At 53.0% G+C, this 22,176-nt stretch overlaps 1 protein-coding gene and 1 long non-coding RNA gene across 3 annotated transcripts; one reads left to right on the top strand and one right to left on the bottom strand.

The window, feature by feature from the left end:
* Positions 1-381: 381 nt before the first annotated feature.
* DGAT2 (diacylglycerol O-acyltransferase 2) lies at positions 382-17,077 on the bottom strand. 2 transcript variants are annotated; one of them, XM_085216662.1, is made up of 8 exons: positions 16,924-17,077; positions 11,738-11,857; positions 11,441-11,548; positions 10,814-10,884; positions 5,456-5,660; positions 3,239-3,413; positions 2,504-2,706; positions 382-1,727 (listed from the first exon to the last, which is right to left on the bottom strand). In XM_085216662.1, exons 1-8 carry the CDS (start codon positions 16,961-16,963, stop codon positions 1,573-1,575), a joined length of 1,077 nt encoding a protein of 358 aa, XP_085072788.1. In that variant the 5' UTR covers positions 16,964-17,077; the 3' UTR covers positions 382-1,572. The 2 variants fall into 2 exon arrangements, with proteins under 2 accessions (XP_085072788.1, XP_010704571.2); XM_010706269.4 differs by lacking the exon at positions 16,924-17,077 and adding an exon at positions 13,132-13,393.
* LOC146545858 (uncharacterized) lies at positions 16,281-19,925 on the top strand. Its single transcript, XR_014881210.1, has 2 exons — positions 16,281-16,445; positions 18,258-19,925. It is a non-coding gene; the product is annotated as an uncharacterized LOC146545858 (long non-coding RNA).
* Positions 19,926-22,176: the final 2,251 nt, after the last annotated feature.

Below are 22,176 nucleotides of genomic sequence, written 5' to 3'. Positions count from 1 at the left end.
TATCTCGCCAACCAGAGTGCTTGCAAAGCCCACAGGCTGAGAAGGGCAATGCGTATGTCTGGCTGTCCCCATTGTGAGCTGTGACGGTCGGCCAGCAGTGACAGAGCACTTCTACAGCTCAGGGGTCACCCCCAGCCCACAGACAGCGGGTTCAGCCCTCGCCTGTTACTAAAATAACACATGAACTTTACAGCCACGCGTGCTGTTTCTGGGTTGCTTTGCACCTCCTGGGGAGGACGGCGGGGGGTTGAGGGAGGTCTGGGGGGGATCTCCTCAGCCCTGAGCCAGGGGTGCAGCACCGGAGCCATTGGCTGCAATGACATCAGCAATTGCTGTTAACACCAACCTACCCATACACCGCCACGACACCGAAGCAGCCCATTGGTTTTGCCCAAGTTTATTTCTAGAAATCTGTACAAAAAAAAAAAAAACAACCAAAAAACGGGTCCTCTGTCAGATAAGTCTATCAGATGCGACAGATTCCAGGAATGTGAAGTACCGTCTGCTCGCGTGGAAGAAAGGCACATTTGAGAGCTTGCAACACAGCTGCAGCGTGGAGAAGGCAGACATGCAAGTAGTGCAATGTTTCAGCTTTACACATAAACATGCTGTACTCCGAAGGAATCTCACTACAAGCAGCGTTAGCATCCATGTAAACATCAGAGAAACACTTTAAAATCCACTCACTGCAGATCCTATGCGTGAGAAGGCTACTCCTTTACATTCACTGGACAGAAGAGTTAAAAGCCATCTTTGGGCAGAAGTTACTCCTAGCTTTCCCCAGATGCCCAACCAGCAGCCCCACGGCATTTACCCCGGCTGGCTTCCCACGGGTCTGCAGCACTGGGCCACACCATTGCACCACCCCACTGCCCCTGGAGCTCTGTGGCTACGGAGGAGTCCCATTCCTCCTGCAGCACAGCACTATGCAAGCAGCACTCGGGACAGACCTGCTCCTAAAGTGACATTCTGAACACAAGTGGTGAAATGCCAGCCACCGCAGCATCCCACACAGTGCGGACCCACTGGGCTCTGACATCCGTGGCATTCCTGCACCTCTCCCCTGGGGTTCTGGCTATGGTGCTTTCAGAGGAGCTTTTCCGAAGCAGAAAAACTCCTGTGCGGTGTGAGCACATCTCAGCACAGCTGTCGTGCAACACACCGATAATACTGCTCACAATCCAAGCACTGCTCTGCTCGTTGGTTGGAAACCAGATGGATGCTGCTCTCCCCCCAGAACAGCTCACACAGCAGATGCAGGAACGCTTCTAATCCACCTCTGGCCATCCAACAGCATGATATAGCAGGTGACAAAGGCAATCGTTTCCCCCGTCCAAATCCTCACAGCAATGGGGAGTTGTGCTCTTTTGGATAGAAAGAGGTTTGTCATGGGACTGATCCAAAGGAAAGCTTTTCTTTTTTAGATCAGTTTTCACACGTGGTCTAGCAATACTTTAAACATTTCCTTTAGAAGGACACGTACACCCACACACACTTCCAAAAACGCGATGACGGTTTGGACTCCCGGAGAAGATGCTTCTGAGGGAAGGAGGTGCTGCTGAGCCGGACCCTTCAGTTGACTTCCAAGACTTCAGTCTCTGGCAATCCAAACCTGCCTTTGTACTTGTCAAAGAGCTTGATCAGGGAGTCCACGTACACGCTGTGGTAGAAGTCCACTTCCTTCTGAGATGGGTTGTCGATCTTTGGAATGGTGATGGGCTCACCCACTGATGGAAAAAGGAAAAAGGAGAGATCCACGTGTTAGGATGGGTGCTTTCATAGAGATCTGTCCTCTTGCACTACCAGCGTCAGCTCAGCACAGCTGACAGCTCAGCTGCCATAGCACAGCTTGCTATGCTGGGCCCAGCAGTACAGCCCTCCACAATTCTCAGGACCAAGACCTTGGATGCGCTCAAGGCCAGGCTGGATGTGGCTCTCGGCAGCCTGGGCTGCTGGTTGGCAACCCTGCATATAGCAGGGAATTGGAAATAGATGATCATTGTGGTCCTTTTCAATCCAAGCCATTCTGTGATTCTATGATTCTATGATTCTGAGAACCAAAGCTGCAGTCCTCATACACTCCCCTGCAGGCAGAGGGAAAGAAACAACTTTTTACCCCTACAAGCGTCATGGCTTTGGCCTGGAAGACTCAAAGGCAAATTCTAGGGTCAGCTTTAAGACTCAGTTATTAGATCACATCACACTGCTGGTCCCAGGAGCACAGTTGGGCAGGCTGCTTCTGATACGGGCTGTCCAAAACCAGGGGAGGGAACAGCCACAGTTTCATCCAAAACAAGCTATTTGGTAAAGCTGCTGGGAGCAGAATATGCCAGAGGTCTTGCAGACTCTGGAAGCTATGTTAGCTCACTCTTGGCTTCATATAGCAGGAAAAATGGACTTGTATCATCAAGACCCCAAGACCAAGCCAGAGCGAGGATATAGCACAGATTCCCTTATGCTGGTACCGAGAGAAGCACACAGTATATTTATCCAAAGACCTTACCGACAGTGGTGATGGGCTTGGAGTATGGCAGCAATCCCCACGTGTTCGAGGAGAAGAGCCCGCGGCCATGGAAGATGCATGGAGCAAAGCCAATGTGCTTCTGAAACTTCTTCTGAACCCATCTTCCCCAGGAGCCCTCCTCAAAGATCACCTGCTTGTACACTTCGTTCTCCCCAAAAGAGTAAACAGGAACCAAGTCGGCACTAGAAGGATGAAGAGGTGTTATACCCCATGTGCCCCGAGCTGCAGCCCATATTACAGCCCCACAACCACTGTGCACTTTCCAGGCTGCACACTTGCATACGTTACTGGATGCTATATGGCTTTAAACTGAGCCAGGGGAGGTTTGGGTTGGATATGAGGAGGAAGTTTTTCATGCAGAGGGTGGTGAGGCAGTGGAACAGGTTGCCCAAGGAGGCTGTGGATGCCCCATCCCTGCAGGCATCCAAGGCCAGGCTGGATGTGGCTCTGGGCAGCCTGGGCTGCTGGTTGGCGACCTGCACACAGCAGGGGGTTGGAACTGGGTGAGCACTGTGCTCCTTTGCAACCCAGGCCGTTCTATGGTTCTGTGATTCTATCCCAGGCAGCTTCTTATCCCTGCCCGTGCTCAGAGCAGGCAGACAGGACAGGGCGATGCGCCTGAGGCTTTGGGCACACATTCATGCAGCACAGCAGGGGATGGCAGCCCCTTCCATGCACTGACAGTGCTGCTCTATCCTCCGTGCCATCTCTTACCCGTGCCGCAGTGCCAGTTTCACAAATCCCTTCCTGTTCCTCAGCGTCACCGAGTTCTTCCCAGGGGTGCAATTGAGGGACTCTGCTGCTCCTCCCACCACGATGATGATGGCATTGCCGCTGCCATTCTTGGACAAGATGTAGTCTATGCTGTCACGGTTCACGGGACATATACCTGCAACAGTCAGGGAGAGATGAAGGTCATGCTGCAGCCAAACCACACCTGGATGGCTCCGGGGCACCAGTAACACCTCTGGCCTTGATTGCAAGTTGAGCTGCAATCCCAACGTCCCCGTGGTCATGGAGAAGGGCCGGTGCATTGAGAGGTTCCCTGTTCTGTGACTATGCTGGTAGTCTGATTTCGTCTTGAACAAATTGCATCACCACCAGCTCTCAAGAAGCTGTAGCAGCTGACTTAGCCTTGGGGTGGAAGCAAACAAGCTGCATTATTTTGATGGCTACAAGGCTGAACCCAACCAGTTTCTCAGCAGAGCAAGAGGTGAAATAAGCCATTCTGTGAGGATGCTTTGGTGATATGAAGAACTGAGAAACCTTCCTGAGGTGGATCCATCCTCTCCCATGTGGCACTGAAGTCTATCATCTATCAATGATACCCTCCAGATCCGGTATGGAATCGTAGGGTATCCCAGGTTGGAAGGGACCCATAAGAATCACTGAGTCCAACTCCTGGATCCACACAGTGCCCAAAAAATCAGGCCATAACACAGTACAGGATGGGTAAAGTCAAGTAATGCCCTTCAGAAACCTAATTATGAGCTAAGACTTGGCTAGAAGGCTGCATTGAGATACTTGTTTTACAGGACAGTTATTGGTGGCAAGTGGTATGGATTATGTATTAACTGCTCCAGGAGCAACAAACAGATGACTTCACTGTTCAGTTCACAGCCTTTCAAGCCTTACTCCCCTCTCTCTTTGTAACTCTTGAGCATCCTTACTCTGAAAGGGATGTTCAGGCCATAAAGAAGCCTTTCCTGCAGGAAACTGACATTATTTCCTCTGCCCAGCCACAGCCTATGAGCCCTTCATCACTGACACAGTGCAAATCATAAAAAACACCAGGCCTGTTCATTCAGCAAGTCTGGGGGTTGGATTCAATGATCTCTGGACGTCCTTTCTAACCCCTGCAATTCCATGATTACAGATGGCTGCCGCAGCCCTGTGACCCATCTGTAGGAAGACTTCCAGGGCCAGGGCTCTTCTGAACAGCTGAAGCCATGCAATACCCCCAGACTGGGAATTCTGGCAAGGATGTGAAACTGTGATTGGATGAAGAGAGCATCCATCATAGGCATAAAACCTAACCATGTGCCACCTCATGTTATGAGATGCACAAGTAGACCATGTTGTACCACTACTGACAGGCTGAGGGAGCTGGGCTTGTTCAGCCTGGAGAAGAGAAGCTGCAGGGTGACCTCAGTGCAGCCTGCAGGACCTAAAGGGAGCCTGCAGACAGGAGGGGAGTCAGCTCTTGGAAAGGGGAGATAACAGCAGGAGGAGGGGAAATGGTTTGAAGTTGAGGGAGGGCAGACTGAGGTTGGATGTGAGGGGGAAGTTCTTTACTCAGAGAGTGGGGAGGTGCTGGAACAGCTGCCCAGAGAGGCTGTGGATCCCCGTCCATCCCTGGAGGTGTTCAAGGCCAGGTTGGATGGGGCCCTGGGCAGCCTGGGCTGCTGTGAGATGTGGAGGTTGGTGGCCCTGCCTGTGGTGGGGGGTTGGAGCTTCGTGATCCTTGAGGTCCCTTCCAATCCTGGCCATTCTGTGATTCTGTGATTCTATTATACTCATGTTTCAAAGATTAGGGAGTTGGATTTGGAGCATTGGACTTGATGATCTCTGGAGGTCCCTTCCCTACAGTTCTGTGATTCCATATCGCTGCCACGGACCTGTGACCCCTGATTCCCCAAAAAGGGAATCTATGACACTTCAGACAGTTTTACCTTCACCTGCCAGGACCTCCCACCGCTGACTGGGATGACTAGCTTTTCACATCTGCAACTCCAAGTACCAGATATCTTTAATATGCCTTTGGACCACAGTGTCTCAGAGCTACGGATGAATGCAGAGCAGCAGCAGCCCCAGCTGAATGGCCATCCAGATCCAACCCCCACCACCTGCAGGGAAATCTGCCCTGAAGGAGGGGCAGACCCCTCAGAGGCTGAGCCATGGGCAGGGGAAGCACAGAGCTCTTGCACTCACCCCCAGACATTAAGTAGTCCCTCAGGATGGGCATCCTGAAGTTCCCAGCCAGGGTTGCCAGGTAGGGCCGGATCCCAGGGAATTTCTGGCTGACTCCCGTGGCTTCTGTGCTGAAGTTGCAAAAGGCTCCCAAGCCCATGATGCCATGCGGATGGTAACCGAAGATGTAATTCCTGGTGGTCAGCAGGTTGTGGGTTTTCACCAGCTGGGAAGGGAAGAGTGAGCCTGCATGAAGGCAGACTTGACGTGGTTTTACAAGAAACAGCAATCAACAAGTCCATGGTACAGCCCTGCTGCTTTTGTCTCCCTTCCCCAAGAACAGCACAATAGGCTGCTCTGGATTTTGGGTTACACTGAGGGATGCAACTCAGATTTCATGAATAAGCAGACAGATCTCAGTCACCAGGAGGACAGACAGCCGTGCAGGGACAGAGGCAGCCTGCAGCAGCCTGCGCCCTTTGTTCTCCACTCCTCCCAAAGGTGTTGCTGCAGGCCTGCAGCCCAAACCAACCCAGTTCCTCGCAGTGCTGTAACCGCAGCTACGCCTCCTCCTGAGCCCTTGGCTCCATAGCAGCTCACACCCCGCTATGAAATGAAAGATCCACTCCCATAGCACGAGCAAGTTTGTTTAACAGCTGAAAAAAGTCACTGTTCCATCTGCCTGCTGGGCATCCTCCAGGAAGGAGGAATGCTGGTAGGGTGGCTCAGCATTGCAGGCGTTCAGGAGATGCTGTGCTGAGCTCATGGGGCACCTCCACCATCCCCAGCAGTGCTGATTGCTGCACGATGTGCTCCAGCAGCAGAGCACACTGCTCTGGGGTTGCAAACATCCCCTAACCACTCATCTGCCTGGACACCACGGGCACCCCGAAGTGTCCATGCCCTGGTCTCACTAATGCCAGTAGATCTGGAGTTTGTTTTGCAGTGTAAGTAGCATCAACATCGCATGCATCAGAGCATCTTCCTGAGGCTGTAGGGTGCAGCAGCACTGCTGCATCACCCTGCACCCTAAAGCCCATAGAAACAAGTTGCTAACCCCTTTTCCTCTCTTAATACAGGAGTAGGGATCACTTTCATTTTTATTAGGTTGCGTTTGGGACCATTTTTGCCAACTGCAGCTCTCAGGCTGGGGCAGCACCCACATGATTCAGCTGCATCTCCAGCACCACGAACCGACCAGCTGCACTGCAGCCCCCAGAGGGGCATGCAAAGGTCCCCCCATGTCAACTCCCACTGGAAAAGGCTCAGCTTTCCAAGACGTCACACCACTGTCCTATCCAAGAAGCCCTTTGGCAGCAGCCAAATCCGTGCTGTTGAATCACAGAGCTGAAATCCAATTGCAACATGCTGGTCCAGTGCCCAGAAATTGGATTCCTTCCTCCTGCTGCCCTGCAGGTCTATTTTAGACCACAGCTGCAGCATGGCATGATAGGACAAGAGGGAATGGTTTTAAAGTGAGCCAGGGGAGGTTTGGGTTGGATGTGAGGAGGAAGTTTTTCATGCAGAGGGTGGTGAGGCAGTGGAACAGGTTGCCCAAGGAGGCTGTGGATGCCCCATCCCTGCAGGCATTCAAGGCCAGGCTGGATGTGGCTCTGGGCAGCCTGGGCTGCTGGTTGGTGACCTGCACACAGCAGGGGGTTGGAGCTGGGTGAGCACTGTGCTCCTTTGCAAGCCAGGAGCTTCTGTGACATGGCGGTGGGCTGAACAAACTGACTGCACCCCACCACACCTCCCCTGAGCTCAGAGGTCACTTGGGGTGCTTGTGGTTCTGCAGCAGCTCCATAGAGCCCCATGCTCTATGTCACACCAATCCATCCTTTATCCGTTTTTGCCTAATTAGCAGATTAGGCTTGACTAGGTAGGGCTCCAAGACTTGTCAGACGGAAAGAAAGCAGTGATGCAGTAAGTGGGGGTCACTCCCTCCATCCTCAGTTCTTGCTGGTAGGAGAGACTCGGGATCCAGCAGCCAGACACATGGCTGTGGTTGGACCAATCACAGAATGATAGAGTGGCCTGGGTTGCAAAGGAGCACAGTGCTCACCCACTTCCAACCCCCTGCTGTGTGCAGGTCACCAACCAGCAGCCCAGGCTGCCCAGAGCCACATCCAGCCTGGCCTTGAATGCCTGCAGTGATGGGGCATCCACAGCCTCCTTGGGCAACCTGTTCCAGTGAATGCAGAGCCTCCTCTTCTCCAAAGCTCTTCTTAGAGGCAGGTGGGGGCTCTGAGGAGGACAGCCCATCCTCTGCCTGCACCAAACTCCGTGGCTTCAAGAGGAAGCTGCCTGCAGCAGAGGGTTGCACTTGTCCCCCTGGAGCACAAGCTGAGCTCTATCAAGCTGCTGTTGGCTCCCACCCCACCACGCTGTGCTGCTGCTGCCATCCCAGGGCAGCACTCAGCTCCAGCCCCTCAGCCACGTGAAGGACACGTGGTCCCCACGCAGAGCCCTTCACTGCCATACCCTGCGTGCACCCAGCCGGGCCATGGCCCAGCAGCCCAACTCCCTCCAACAGTTATAGGGTTACACTCCTCCTGGCAAGGGTACCCCAGTGGGGCTGGCACAGGACAGGAGGCACGCAGGGAGCCAGCTCATCTGTGATAAGGAGAAGGGAAATATCTGCTGTTCAGATATGCTTTTCCTCAGCAATTTGCCCCATGCAGGATTGCCACTGCCCTCCACAGGCTGCCCCTTGCCAGGTGGGTTGGGGAGTCTGTCTTACAGCCAACCCACAAGAGAATGCATCTTCCTCCTGCCCATGGAATCCAGAGCTGCCCAGCACCACCAGGCACCAACTGTATATGGCTGTGCAGCATCTGCAAGCTATGCTGAGAATGGAATCATGAAAAGACCGCTAAGATCATCCAGTCCAACCCCAGCCCACCCCACCATGCTGCTGCTCGCATCCCTCAGTGCCACATCCCCACAGCTTTGGAACACCTCCAGAGATGGTGACCCCTAAGCCACCCAGGCAGCCTGTGCCAACGCCTGACCTCTCTTTGGAGAAGGGATTTTTCTGCTCAAAGCCTTCTCCAGTCCCACTCAGTTCCCCATAGCCTCAATGCTCCCATGGCAAAACAAAGGCAGTGCATCCCTGCTGCATCCCACTCAGCTGGGACTGAAGCTGAACCTTCACCCTGCTGTGCTAACACACCCATCCCAGCCTGGGATGGAGCACATCTCACCAAGAGCAAAGGTCCCTCCACCTGCCCCATTGCTAACACAGGCACATTTCCTTAAACAGATCTAAACCTGCCCGCTGAAGCAGTAAAGCAGCACAATTAAGAAAGAACACCCTACTGTTAAATACTGGAGTGCCAAATACACTCAAAGAATGGCAGTGCCAGTTGTGGGAACAGGAAAGGTAAACGACACGTGCAAGTGTGGAGAAAGAGCTGGCAGAGACACCAGGAGCAAAGAGCAGAACGAAGGGGAGAGGCTGGGCTGTGCTCTGAGCAGAGATCACTGAAGCATGCAGAGAGCAGAAAATCAGAGCTGCTCTGTCGGGATCTGCTTATTAGCTTGCAAAAGGATGGAATGGTTAGCTGCAGCATGTCCAAGAGAGTGGTGAGGTGCTGGAACAGCTGCCCAGAGAGGCTGTGGATCCCCGTCCATCCCTGGAGGTGTTCAAGGCCAGGTTGGATGGGGCCCTGGGCAGCCTGGGCTGCTGTGAGATGTGGAGGTTGGTGGCCCTGCCTGTGGTGGGGGGTTGGAGCTTCGTGATCCTTGAGGTCCCTTCCAACCCAAACCATTCTATGATTCTATGGTTCTCCCAGCAGCCTGGCAGGAGCACAGCTTGGCTTTTCCCCACAGCCAGTGAGGACGGGATGCACCACATTTGCCTCTGGATTGGCCTCTCTCCTAATGAAAGAGGGATAAATGCATTACCCAAGGAACTCCTGTGCCCTTCATGAACCCAAGCTGCTCAGGTGGTTGGTACCACTCCCTACAACAGATTATAGGGACGCTTCATCCTGTAGGAGTAGTCCCATAACTGCACCTCCAGCACCTCCCAGCCCCACAACAGCAAGCGTGCTGTTTCCCCACAGTGGATGCAAGAGCAACCCCACAGCTCTCACCCCTCCAGTTCTGCCCTCTGCATAATACTTTCTGTGGGGTTCTGTGAACCTTGCACAACTCTACCCCCACAGCCACAAAAGAATTGCAGCCGTGTGAGCAAGCAAGCATTTATCTCACAGCAGAAGTCCAGCTTATCTGTCTGCCCCATCTCATTTCTAAACACGCTTCACCAACCCAGCTGTGTGCTCTGTTGAGGAGATGCATCATTACAGTGGCCCCTTTGAATCAAATCCCTGGGACAGAACAGCTCTCTTTAACCTTCAGCTATAGCAAGAAGGCAGGGCTTGCTGCAGTGCATTTAAAACCTTTCTCCTCCATTACAGCATGCTCTTTTCTCCATGACTACAAGACCTACCACCACTGGTAGCCTGTGCAGTCCAAATATTTTCCATATACACCTAAGTCACCAAGAATTACCCATCAGCAGTAGCAGAGGTTTGCTCACCAGCAGCGCATTCCTTCACCTAGGTGTTCAGGTGGCTTTGGGAAGGAGGAATCCAGCCTGTGCTGCTTTGGCTTCCCACAAAACTGCATCCTCTGCCTCTTGAGGTGGCACTATGGGAGCTGGGAGGTTCATTCACAAGCCATGCCACGGTGCCTCCCTTTTGCTCAGCCTGAACGAGCGCTTGCCAGCAGCCTTATGTAACTGTCCTTCCACCTGCATGCCTTTCCAAAGAGCACCGAGCTCCTTCCTGGCTCCATTTGCCCTCTTCTCACTCCCAGGTCCTTTGGGAAATGCAGCCCCTCTCCAGCACACCTGAGACATCGGGGGAGGAGCAACACAAGCAGAGAACAGAAGCAGTTCCCACTGCTGGGTGCCCATAGCCACACAGCAGAGGGATGTCAGAGCTAACGCCAACGCTCCCCACGAGCAGCACTGCTGGTGCATGGCATTCCCAGCTATCCATCCCCGTTATGTGGCTGTCAAACTGGAATAACTGGAAAACAGAGCAGAACTGAGGGAGATTTACGAGCAGGGAGCAGAGACGGTGCCAGGCACAAAGCAGGACTGCTGCACTTCAGACAGGGAGCCTGCTACAAGCAAGGCTGCCTCAAGGAGTCTGGTGATGAAACCATCAGAAGAACCCCTGCAAATCATACTACCACAATTATCCATGTCTGATTTCACAAGCACAGCTGCTACAAGCTGCTCTACTGCAACGTCCTGCTTGTAGGTCAATGTCACAGATAGAACTGTGTGCCCAAAGTCATCTCCACAGCAGATATTACAACTAAATCTAAAGCATAAGTCCCATAGCACAGAATTCAGCTGTTACTCACTCTTATTGGAAAATAATCCCTGAAGTACCTCCATATAGCCCAATTTCTCACCCACTGGGATCTTCTTCCACCTGAAAAGGAAAAGCCACGTTATCAGAGCCATTGGAACCAGTTGCCCAAGGAGGCTGTGGATGCCCCATCCCTGCAGGCATTCAAGGCCAGGCTGGATGTGGCTCTGGGCAGCCTGGGCTGCTGGTTGGTGACCTGCACACAGCAGGGGGGGTTGGAACTGATGAGCACTGTGCTCCTTAGCCATTCTATCATTCTATCATTTGCAGCAGTACAGCCCCCATGGCAAAGCTCCATCCAAGCTGCCATGCTGTCACCTGGGCCGTGCAAAAGGACAGCAAGCTACTGAATCTCAGTGTAGAGATTTCCAATACACAGTTAGACCCTAAATCTCACTGCAAACTCTAAATCCATTGCAACAAACCAGCAATGACATAACTGAATATTGTCACTGCATTACCGTCAGCACCAATGAAGCTGGGGGCATTGTACAGAACAGTGCTTTCAGGAGGAGACCCAGCTGAGTCCCACCAAGAAGGGAAGGCACCCATCACAAGAAGGGCTGCTTTGCCCTAACAGGAAGACAAAGATATCAGGGGTCATGTGGGTATTATTTACCTTTCTTTGGTGTATTCCAGTCGAACACCAGCCAGGCTAAATACAGAGCAGCGATCGCCCAGCAATCTGTGCACAGGATGTACATGAGGATTAAAGTGCAAGCAATACCTGGGCGTGTGGAAGGAGAAAACAAGGTGATGTCAGGCTGTGGTCTGCAGAGAGCATTCCTGCTTGCATTACGAGCTGCAGTGCAGATCCCATACCAGTGCCTACATAGAATTCACTTCTTATGCACTAACACTGTCCAAAAACTGAAAAGCTAAGAAGCTTTGCTCCGGGCCAGAGGGCACTGCTTACCCATGACGAGGAACGTGAGGACCCATTGCAGCACAGAGATGATCTGCAGCTGTTTCTCTACTTTGGATTTAGACAGCCAGAACAAGTCCTGCAGAGCGGAAAGAATGCTCGACCCCGTACCTATGGACAAAGCCAAAAGGAAATCACATCGCATACTGCTGGAATGGGCTCAAAGGTCAGCGAGTTCCAACCCTGCCTGGGTACCAACCCACGGCCACAGGCACCTCCAGACACTGGGACAGCCCAGTGAGATGGAGATCAGCCCCTGCAGACCACAGGCAGGCACACAGCGGGCTGTGCTCTGAGCCTCTGCTCACCCAGCCATTGCACAGTGCTGTGTTCCAGCTCTGCACTGCACACCAACACCGGGGCAGCCTGGGCTCACCGTGAGAGCCAGCAAGGGAAACGATGGTGGTTTTTCTATAGCATGGAGGAGGAGTAGGTGAAAGGCACTTCCAGTCAATAAACAGAACCCAAAAATGTGGTTTCCATGAGGAGCCACCTGCTGAGTGCTAAATATGTGCTCAAACACCTCCAGAAAGCAGCACTTGCACGGAGGTTTTCCTTCACATCTCATCATTACTTTTACTATCTGTAAGCATTATAATTGCTGGCTGGAATGCAAACCAAGCTGTCGGTTTGGGAGCAAATTAGGAGGTGTGCTGACATACTTCCCTCCCTTCTTAAGGATCAGCCTGTTATTAGAAGGGATGCTGTGCTGCTAAGCAGCTATTATGCTGAATGGGTGCAGCCACTGCTGCAGCTCTTCAAACAGCACAGTACCTAAGCAGGAAAGCTCAAATCCTGCAGCAATCCACATTGGGTCACAAATCTCCAAGTCTCCTAGTGAGTCACCGGGCAGGAGGGGCTGTGGAGGGGCAACAGCCAGGGGCAGTGTGCTCCTGGAGCTGCAAAAGAGGTGGTCTCAGAAGGGTCATTTAGAACAGTCCATGTGGATGGACCTCCTAGATGCCAGCTTCCAGCACGCTTCCAGCAGTAGGGATGTGGTCAGGTGGTCAGGGACACTGCTGCGTCCCCAGCATAAGTCCAAAGTTTCAGAGATGGCCTGTGACCCGTGACAGGAGCAAAGCCCCACCTCGTGCACCTGCTGAAACATCCATGGGTGGAGGAACCCAGCCCTCCAGGTCCAGATCAGCTAAGCTGTATAACCTCAGCCATCCTATGGAGCACCAACCCATGGGCCACGAGGGGCTGCAGGGCCACCATGATCCCCCCCTCCACCTCCTCTGCTCTGGGCTGAACAACCCAAGGGACCTGAGCTACTCCTCACACCTTTCGCCCTCCAGACCCTTCCCCATCCCTGCAGCTCTCCTCTGGATGCCCCTGAATAGCTTCAGCCCTATGGCCAGTTTTAAAAGGCCTGTCAGACTTACCCATGATGAAGGATGAGGCAGACAGACTCCGTACACCCCAGCCTTTGCATCAGGCTTTCCCCAAAGGAAGATGTTTAATCCTGCAGAAACACGTCCCCCCCCATTTTCTGCTGCTGACAGCTGTCTACATGCTGGCCACCCTGTTCATCCCAGAGTGTTTTCCAGTGTCCTTATGGCAACCGGTTCCAGAACTGAATAGCCTGGCTGCTTGGGGTCACACCCATAGCAACCCACTCCTGTGCGTAGAGATTCCGACAATTTCCCTGCCCTTATGTGAGATCCTGAGCCTCCCAACTCATTTCGTAGCTATCAAGTTGGATATTAGGGACATTTCTTCTCCCTAAGAGCAGTGATGCAGTGGCACAGCTTCCCAGGGAGGTGGTGGGGTCACCATCCCTGGGGGTGTTCAGTAACTGTGGAGATGTGGCACTGAGGACATGGCCAGTGGGCATGGTGGGGTGGGCTGGGGATCGTGGAGTGTTCTCCAACCTTAACGATTCCACGATTCCATGGAGGGCTGATGGGACACGAAGCCATACGTGGCTCTGATGATGCCACCAAGGAGCTCCTGGAGCTGCTGAAGGGTCTGAGTAGCTCAGATCCTTTGGGTTGTTCAACACCCAACTGCAACAGGGTCACAGCTGGTGTCCTTCCAGCACGGTTTGTTTCAGGTTCATCTGGCTTTACTGTGGTTTATCTAGGCAGGGAGGCAGACCCAAAGGCTCCAGGAGAAGAAATAAACAGGACATCATGCTCGGGCACCAGAAAGCTCTGTCTACAGCACAGTAACAGCAGCCAAACGAATGAGCCATGAGGAAGTACAAATGTTACAAATAGTTACAAGCTGGAAGCTTGCTAAAGCCAGGCTTTATCTCATGCATTCACAAGACAATTAACACATTAACACATCAACTCTCTGCCAAGGACTACACTTCACCACACAGCTTCCTTAGATGAGAACAGATGCTTATTTAGGTGGAAGATGCGGCGCTGGTTGGTGGGCATGGTGATGTTGGGTCAACAGTTGGTTGGGTCAACAATTGGGTCAACAGTTGGTTGGGTCAACAGTTGGACCTTAAAGGTCTTTTTCAACCTAAATGATACCATGAAAACTGAGCCCCTCCAGAGCACAAGGTGCCCCTCCATATCAGAAGTGAGGTCTGCCCGACCCCAGCTACATGGTAGGACCAACTCCGAGGTACAGCTGAGCAGAACTGTCTTCCCCACCCCAAAGTACTCTACACTGTGGTTCCATATTGCTAAAGTTCAATCTCAACTGAAGCTCTTAGCCACAGATCAGCCAAAGCAGAGGAGCAAAGGTACTTCTCTGAGATGAAATAGGATAAGGAAGGAAACTACAAAGAAGGACAACCTTTAATGCTTTTATGCCAGCATCCTCCCTGCTGCAGTGCCAGAGAAGCAAGGCAGCACCTCAGCAGCTTATGGCCAAAGTGGGTCAGGTCAAGATAAGACAACAATCCCTCATTGAATCATTCAGCTTGGAAAAGCTCTCCAAGATCCCCAACCCACCCCACCCTATCATCCCACTGCCCATGTCCCTCAGTGGCACATAGAATGGCTTAGAAGGGACCTCAAGGATCACGAAGCTCCAACCCCCCACCACAGGCAGGGCCACCAACCTCCACATCTCACAGCAGCCCAGGCTGCCCAGGGCCCCATCCAACCTGGCCTTGAACACCTCCAGGGATGGACGGGGATCCACAGCCTCTCTGGGCAGCTGTTCCAGCACCTCCCCACTCTCTGTACAGAACTTCCTCCTGACATCCAACCTAAACCTTCCCTCCTTGAGCTTAAAACCATTCTCCCTGGTCCTATCACTCTCTGCTCTGTAAGAAGTGGATTCCCCTCCTGTTTACAATCCCCTCTTAAATACTGGAAGGCTGCACTCGGGTCTCCCCCACATCCCCACAGTTCCTCTGCATACACACACAGGGATGGGTAGGCAGGGAGATGCCATCACCCAGGCTTTTATTGTGTTGTTCTGGTTGTTTTGTTGTCAGAGCACAGCGACTGAACCCCTGTGGCTAAGAGCAGGGACACAACCAAGCAGCGCCGGAGCTGCCATGCATGGAGCACTGCACCCCTTTGCCTCGGCCCATCTTTAAGCTGCAGGATGCCAACTGAAATCCCCAGACCAGCTTTGGCAGGAGCCTGCTGCTCACACTCAACAGGTGTTCAAAGCAGCCCCGCGCTGTATTGCCTGGGACAGGCCATAGAGCTGCATGACAGCCGCACACCTCCCATCTCCAGCCATGTGCAGCACACAAAAATGGGTAAATCCACCCCAAATCGTTGCAGGACCCCCATGAGCTGCCCCAGAGCAAAACTGGCCCAAGGAGAGTAAAGAGCTTTCCGCCACTAAGCGGGATTATCTAGAGATGAGGCCAATCACTGTCCCTAACCCACACTCCATTTTGAATTATGCACGTGTCCTAGATCCATGGCTAACACAGCAGGGCGGCCGCTGAGGTCTGGGGTCAGCCCTACATATTTTATAGGTCTCCTGAATGATTTATTCTCAGCCCTTGGCTCACAGTTAACTCGCAGTTTAACAGCTCGCGTGCTCTTAATTCAAGTGACCCATTCGGCCTCTGCACGTCGCATCCAAGTTGCCTTAAGGACAGGAGAGGAACACAGGGAGATCTGTGGGATCAGCTGTGAGCTGCTGGGAAGGCAGATCTGTCAGCCCCAGATCCATGGGCACACATCCATAGCGGAGATTTAGACATGGATGTGGGCAAAAGCAAGAGCACAGGGGTTAACTCACCAGGTTCAGCACCTCTGAGCTCTGCTAATGAGTCCTTTAATCAACAAGCCAAGCCATTCCCCATCTTTCCAGCCCAGGAGGAACTACCAGCCTGCTCTCTGGGGGCAGGAAGCCTTCGGCAGCACAGACTCAGCCACTGCTGAAGGCCCTTCCCAATGCACGGTGTCAGTGCTCTGCGTGTGCACTGCGCTCTGTTTGCAAGTCCTGACACATCTGCCACAGCAGCAGAGCCTGGCCACACGTCTCCATCACGCAAATACTTCTCAGCACTCCTGCGAGACGCCCTGAGCTGCAGGCTCTACTTCCTATTCACGTCCTCTGAGCTCCCCAGCATCCCCACCCGCCCCGCAGCAGGAAGCACTCGCTGGCTGCTCGGTGTCACCGCGGTCACCCAACTTGCTCTGCTCTCCCAGGAAGTCCCTTTGCCAACGCGCAGCGCTGCAGGAGCGAACGCTCAGCTGCACTTTGCAACGCAGACCTCGGTTTAGAATCACACGGAGCCTTCCACTCCCCCCGCTGTAAAGCAGTAAGAAACAGCCACACGTTTTTCTCTCTATTTTTTTTTTCCCCCTTCAATGTTTAACCTGTTGCTGTAAGGGTGGGGAATCCAGCATCGCTGAGCCAAACCCGCAGCCGCAAGCTGAATTCTGCCTGCATGTCGATAACGCTCCCTTACCTCCAGAAGGGGGGGAAAAAAAAGGACCAAAAACAAGGGAGAAAAGGCTCGTTTTTAAGCCAACGCCACACGCCCACGTTTGCCACCCCGATCCGCCAAAGCCGCCTGCAGCAGGGGAGCTCCCCCAGCTCTCCGAGAAGCGAAACCTGCGCAGGGAGCTGCGGCAAAACCCCGGAGCCGCACCTCGCCTTTCCCCATCCTGTCCCCATTGCACGAAGATGTGGGCGCACACTTCAGACCCCAGCCGACCCCTCCCCCCCCCCCCCCGCCCCGGGGCCGCCCCGTTCCTTCCCCCGGCTCAGCATCCCCCGGCCCGCCGCCCCCGTACCTCGCAGCACCCCCGAGTACGCGGCGATGATGGTTTTCATGGCGGAGGGGATGCGGGGTCCGGCTCGGCCAAGCCCTCGGGATGCAGGGATGGGGGTACGGGGGTGGGGGTGGGGGGGAACGCGGCTGTACGGCCCCGGTGCTGTGGGTGTGTGGGGCGGGCGGCGAGAGAGCGTCCCTATATAGCCCAGGAGGAGGAGGAAGAGGAGGAGGAGGAAGGCGGGGAGAGGCGGAGCGGCACTCCCGGTCCCTCCGCCCCAACGGGGGCTCTGGGTCCTGGCCGTGCTGTAACCCACGGCCGAGGTTTGCAGGGTGAGGGGCAAATCCCTATTAGCAAAGCGCTGGGTGGGATGTCGTGCTCTCCTCCTCGCCCCACTCTGTGGCTCTGTGCTGGTGTTCGGTGCCCCAGAAGGACTGGGGAGCTCTGGCTCCCTGGAAGCAGTATTAAATTAGCACAAAGGAGAAAATCCTAGGAATGTGATTGCCTTCCTGGCTTTGTTCAGTGGGAGTCAGACCTCAGGTTTACCTGAACCACCCACAAAACCTCATAGGATCACAGATTGGAAAAGAGCTCTGAGATCATCCAGCCCAGCCATGCACATACCACCAGCACTGCCCCATAACTGTGGATGCCCATAACGAGCACCGCCTTCGTCCTCATTTTTTTCTCCTCACTGAGAGTTTCAGAGCATCCTGGGCAGCCTGGTCTGGTGGTTGGTGACCCTGCACATAGCAGGGGGTTGAAACGAGATGATCACTGTGGTCCTTTTCAAGCCAGACCATCCTATCTTTCTGTGATTATGGCACTATAAATCCATAACCATCCAGCTGTCATTTAGCTTTGCTCAGCTGAGCTCCCCAAGGCATTTCTACACATCTCTACAGATGGGGACAGGTGGGTCTGTCCCAGCTCCCAGATATGAACCCAGTATTTACAATAGGGTCACATCCGGCCCTGTTGTTAAAGGGGGAGAAGGAACAGGCTGATGACCTGCCTCAGTCCCATCTCATCTGTAATTTGGACGAAATAAAAAGAATCTCTATCAGAGAAATGCTTGGAAGTCCTACAAGGAAAACCCAGTTGAAAACAGTGAGCATTTAGCGGTAAGAACCACCACACCTCAAGAAGCACTTCAACTTCGGCCTGGCTTTTGGGGTGGGAATGGGGCCGTGCCTTGCCAAGGCAGCAGTTTGCAATATTGCTGCTGTAACAGCCACTCCTGCTGTCCCAAAGAAACAAGTCCACCAGTGTTTTGCAAAACATTGCTTTTTCAGCCAGGGGAGAGCTCAAATTGCAAAGTGAGAAGTGAAAGAGTTTTGTATTTCTTTTTTCAGTCCCCTCTTTCGGAGCCGAACTGGCACCAGGAGTCCCATTGGGCCGAGGGATGCCTTCCAAAAGTTGGAACAGCCTGTTGAAATCCGTATAAAAATGGAAAATTACGAGAGCCTGCCTGAGGAAAGGGTCTTACCCAACAGCTCTTGGATAAGAGCTCCAGAGGAGAGCATAGGATAGAAATCATTACGACTGAACTACTGCTGAGCAAAAGGGGAACGACCTGCTGCATGTCTGTGTCTTCTGTTGGCTTAGAGACCCCCACAAGCAAAGCAAGGCCACGCTACTTCTCTTATCATAACCAAGATAAAGAATCACAGAATCACTCAGGTTGGAAAAGACCCTAAAGGTCACCAGGTCCAACTGCAACCCAACCATCCTGCCCTAGCTAACAACCCTCCACTAAGACAGGCAGAAATCAGGCTGCAAGGTGGTGACAGCATGTGGGTAAGTATTGGTTTGGTGTTAGTGTGCCCAGACCACTGTCTGTGCTGAAGGTTAGGGGTAATCTGCGATGTTCTCTGGATGGAACCCACCGTGCTGCACAGTTGGGGTGTGCATATTCTGGATCCCAATAGTTGCATTGCTCTGTATCCACCGTATGGGGCCAAGACAAAGGAAAAGCTCACAAATATACCACAATGAAGGGCAATAACAAAACCCTCGGTGCTCCAGCAGGATTCACAGGAACACCAGCACTACCACCAGGTTGGGCAGCAGCCCCGTGCGTGCCTTCATGTGCGCATTGCAACACACCGTCCTTGGCAGGAAGGAGAAGTCGAGCGTGGATCCGCGAGGACACAGCTGAGCTCTGGGATGGCGGCTGCCACCAGGCTCTCATTTCACCCCTATGAACCCTGTGACTTCTTTTCCTCTCCCCTTCAGCTCCGGGGAAAATCAGAAAGCCGTTCTGAATGGTGAGAAGCACCTTGGCTCCGTTCCCCACCAGGATAAGTTTTCCCACCAGGAGGACGCGCACCGCGGCGCTCGTTCAAAGGTTGTTTTTGCAAATGCCCCTGGTTTGTTTTGCTCGGTGCTTACATTCCTCCCTTGGCACAGCAGGCATACGGCCCTGTCTGTCATTAACCCGCACGTCTGGCAAGATTACTCTTCAACAATAACATCCTTTCAAAGATCCCACTTCTCCTGCACCTGCAAAACACGGACAGGAGGCCGCTCGCAGCTCTGGGCATGCAGCAACAAATCACAGTGCCTTTGGATTCCTTTATTCCTGCTTCTGCTCAGCAGCACCTCTCAGCAAAGCAGCAATGCACTCTTCTGCAGTCACGTTTTTTAATGCACGTTGGTTTAGGTTACGCCTACGGAAAGGTTTTGAGGCTGCGAGTTGTTTTTCTCTCCCCACTTCCATTTGTGGGCTTACATGCAAGGTGTGCAGTGTGCTCCAGTGCTTGGACAGCCGCTGCTGCACAGAGCTGTAGTGTTGTTCCTATATGCTTATGGAGCAGAAAAATGTCCTATTTTCAAAGCCTAGTGAGGTTCAGAGTTCAGTCTTCACCCAAAGGCCACAGGTTTGGGTGTATGTATGACACTGCCTGCGTTTGGCACGTGCTCAAGTTGAGCTTCTCTGTCTTAGTAATTTTCCTCCTCTAGCTTGAAACATAGAGTCATTTCCCTCTGTTTTGGGATTTTTAAATCCTCTCTTTCCAGATGCTCTTATTTCTATTTTCTTATTTATTACTCCCCAGGGTGGTGGGCACAGCCCTGAGCTGCTGGAGCTCACGGGGCATTGGGACACTGCTCTGCCATGGGGTTGGGGTCTGGGGGTGCTGCGTGGGGTCAGGGTTGGGCTCAGTGAACCCTGTGGGTCCCTTCCAACTCGGGGTGTTCTATGGTTTTGTGGTTAAATATGGAGAGTTTATAGCTGCCAGAGTTTCCCCATTGATCTGCCTCTGTTTCCCCTTCACAGGCTTCAATCACAGCATCTGAAAAAGACCTTTTTCCTCAGCTTCTCTCCTGCAACCACCACCATAGCTCAGGCACCATGACCATGTCCCACCTGGCCTGTATTTTTTCTGATGTCTATAGTGTGATGAATCTGGGTTGGGAATAAGGGGCTTCCCCAGGTCTTGTTGCAGGAGTGAGGGAGTGGTGTGTGAGAAGTGTCTGCATGGAAACGGTGTTGAGCAGGACTTCTTTGTACACACACTACACGTGCAGCCAAATCACGGAACCATTAAAGTTGGCAAAGAAGATCTCTAAGATCCCCAGCCCCAACCCCAACCCATCCCCACCATCCCTCTAAACCCTGTCCCTAAGTAGGATCATAGAGTCATTATGTTTCATAACAAGGATGTTGTGGGATTAAGGTTGGAAAAGACCTCTCAGATGCCCCCCCAGCCCACCCACCATTCCCACTGCCCACATCCCTCAGTACCACATCCCCACAGCACTGAGCACCCCCAGGGATGGTGATCCCCCAGCCCCTGGGCAGCTGTGCCAATGGAAATCTTATAATGAGCGATGAACCAGCTGATAAGAGCTGAGATTTAACGAGGAGTTTTGAACCCAAGTCACCTAGGCATTGACTTTGTCAACTTTCCAAGCTAACAAAGCAGCAGGAAGACCCCTTCTGAGTCTCACTGTGATTGTTTTTCCACCTGCTATGCACGGGGCTTGGGCTGAGCTCACTCTGCAGAGCAAGGCTCTGCCTTCCAGACCCTAACCCTAAGGCTCTCCCTTCCAGGCCTCGTATCCTCTTCCTCTGCTGCTAAATGTGGGCATGGGAGTCCAGAAGCTTCTCATATCAGCCCAGAGCATAACCTGAGCCTCCAGGTGAGAGGGTTCATCTTTGCCTCCATCCTTTCTTCTGCCTCAGTGGCAGCAGTTCACAGTCCAGGTGATAGATATGGAGGTGTGATGTTGGCTCATACATTGCCCAAGTGATTCATGTGAACTTTGAGCCAAGGGTGACAGCTGGGCTGGGGACAGGAGGTGTGATCCCAAATCCACACACGTCACCTGCTTCTACAGAGCTTCAGATAAGATGCAGAAGCTGTGTGAGACCTCAGTATGGAGATGTGAAAGCTGTGTATGGAGATGTAAACTGAGGCACAGCTGTGTATGGAGATGTAAACTGAGGCACAGCTGTGGAACCATTCCCATATACCATCCCATATCCTTTTGGATGCGGTACTGCAGATTTAGGTGGTTGTAGGAATCCCATACTTATCCCTCATCCCTTAGCCTTAAATTCATCAGCTACAAAGCTCCCCGTGGTCTCTCTTTCTTCCTCGCTGTGGCTTGCGGTGTGATCCTGCAGAACCTGTTTGTTAATCTGTGTTGGAAAACAATTTGTCACCCTGGGTGCAGTGCCCGGATTACCAATGCTGGGCGTACTTTTGAGGTGTGTGTTATGATCTTCAGAGCCTGGGCTGCTCCTTCCTAATGCTCCATCCTTGATAGCTCTTTTCATACGGGCAGAAACCACCCACATTTCCGTTATGCGACATCCAGGGCTCTTCTGACCCATCGTCAGCAAACTGCACATCCCACCCCTCCCTGCACCAACAGCACAAACAGCCGTGGGTGGTTCGCTCCGTAAGCAGAGCGTGACAGAGCGGCCGCATCCAGTGGCTCTGGCGAAGTCCATCTGCAGAGTTCAGCAGTCCCAGATTTTACCAGGGTTCAAAGGCATCAGCACCAGGTCCGGAGCTGGAAAAAGCTGAGTGAGCACAGAGCAGCACCTCCTCCCAGGAGAGCTCACACACACGTCTCAGCACCGCCGCGCTCATTGCGCACGCTGACCTTTGCACCTGGAGCAGAATCCACCTAAGCAGCATGAGACTTCCCCAGGTCCCGGCCCAAAGGTTTGGTTTTCGCATGGAGTTGTGCTTTACGCCCTCCCCCCACACCCTGGTGTCACACGGAGCTGTTATCTCACAGGTATTTATCAGTTTTGTC

This window comes from Meleagris gallopavo, chromosome 1, assembly GCF_905368555.1.
Source record: "Meleagris gallopavo chromosome 1, MGAL_WU_HG_1.1, whole genome shotgun sequence".
NCBI classification, from domain to species: Eukaryota; Metazoa; Chordata; class Aves; order Galliformes; family Phasianidae; genus Meleagris; species Meleagris gallopavo.
The sequence above is the reverse complement of the archived record's forward strand: the minus strand, read 5'-3'. Positions and strand labels throughout refer to the sequence as shown.

What these genes read in the sequence shown, in the direction of transcription:
- DGAT2 (XM_085216662.1), bottom strand. Translation starts at nt 16,963, where the DNA reads ATGAAAACCATCATCGCCGCGTACTCGGGGGTGCTGCGAG. An exon ending in CTGGAATACACCAAAGAAAG is followed by an intron (nt 10,885 to 11,440) that starts GTAAATAATACC and finishes TTTCCTTTTCAG; the next exon opens with GTGGAAGAAGATCCCAGTGG. An exon ending in AAACTGGCACTGCGGCACGG is followed by an intron (nt 2,707 to 3,238) that starts GTAAGAGATGGC and finishes TCATCCTTCTAG; the next exon opens with TGCCGACTTGGTTCCTGTTT.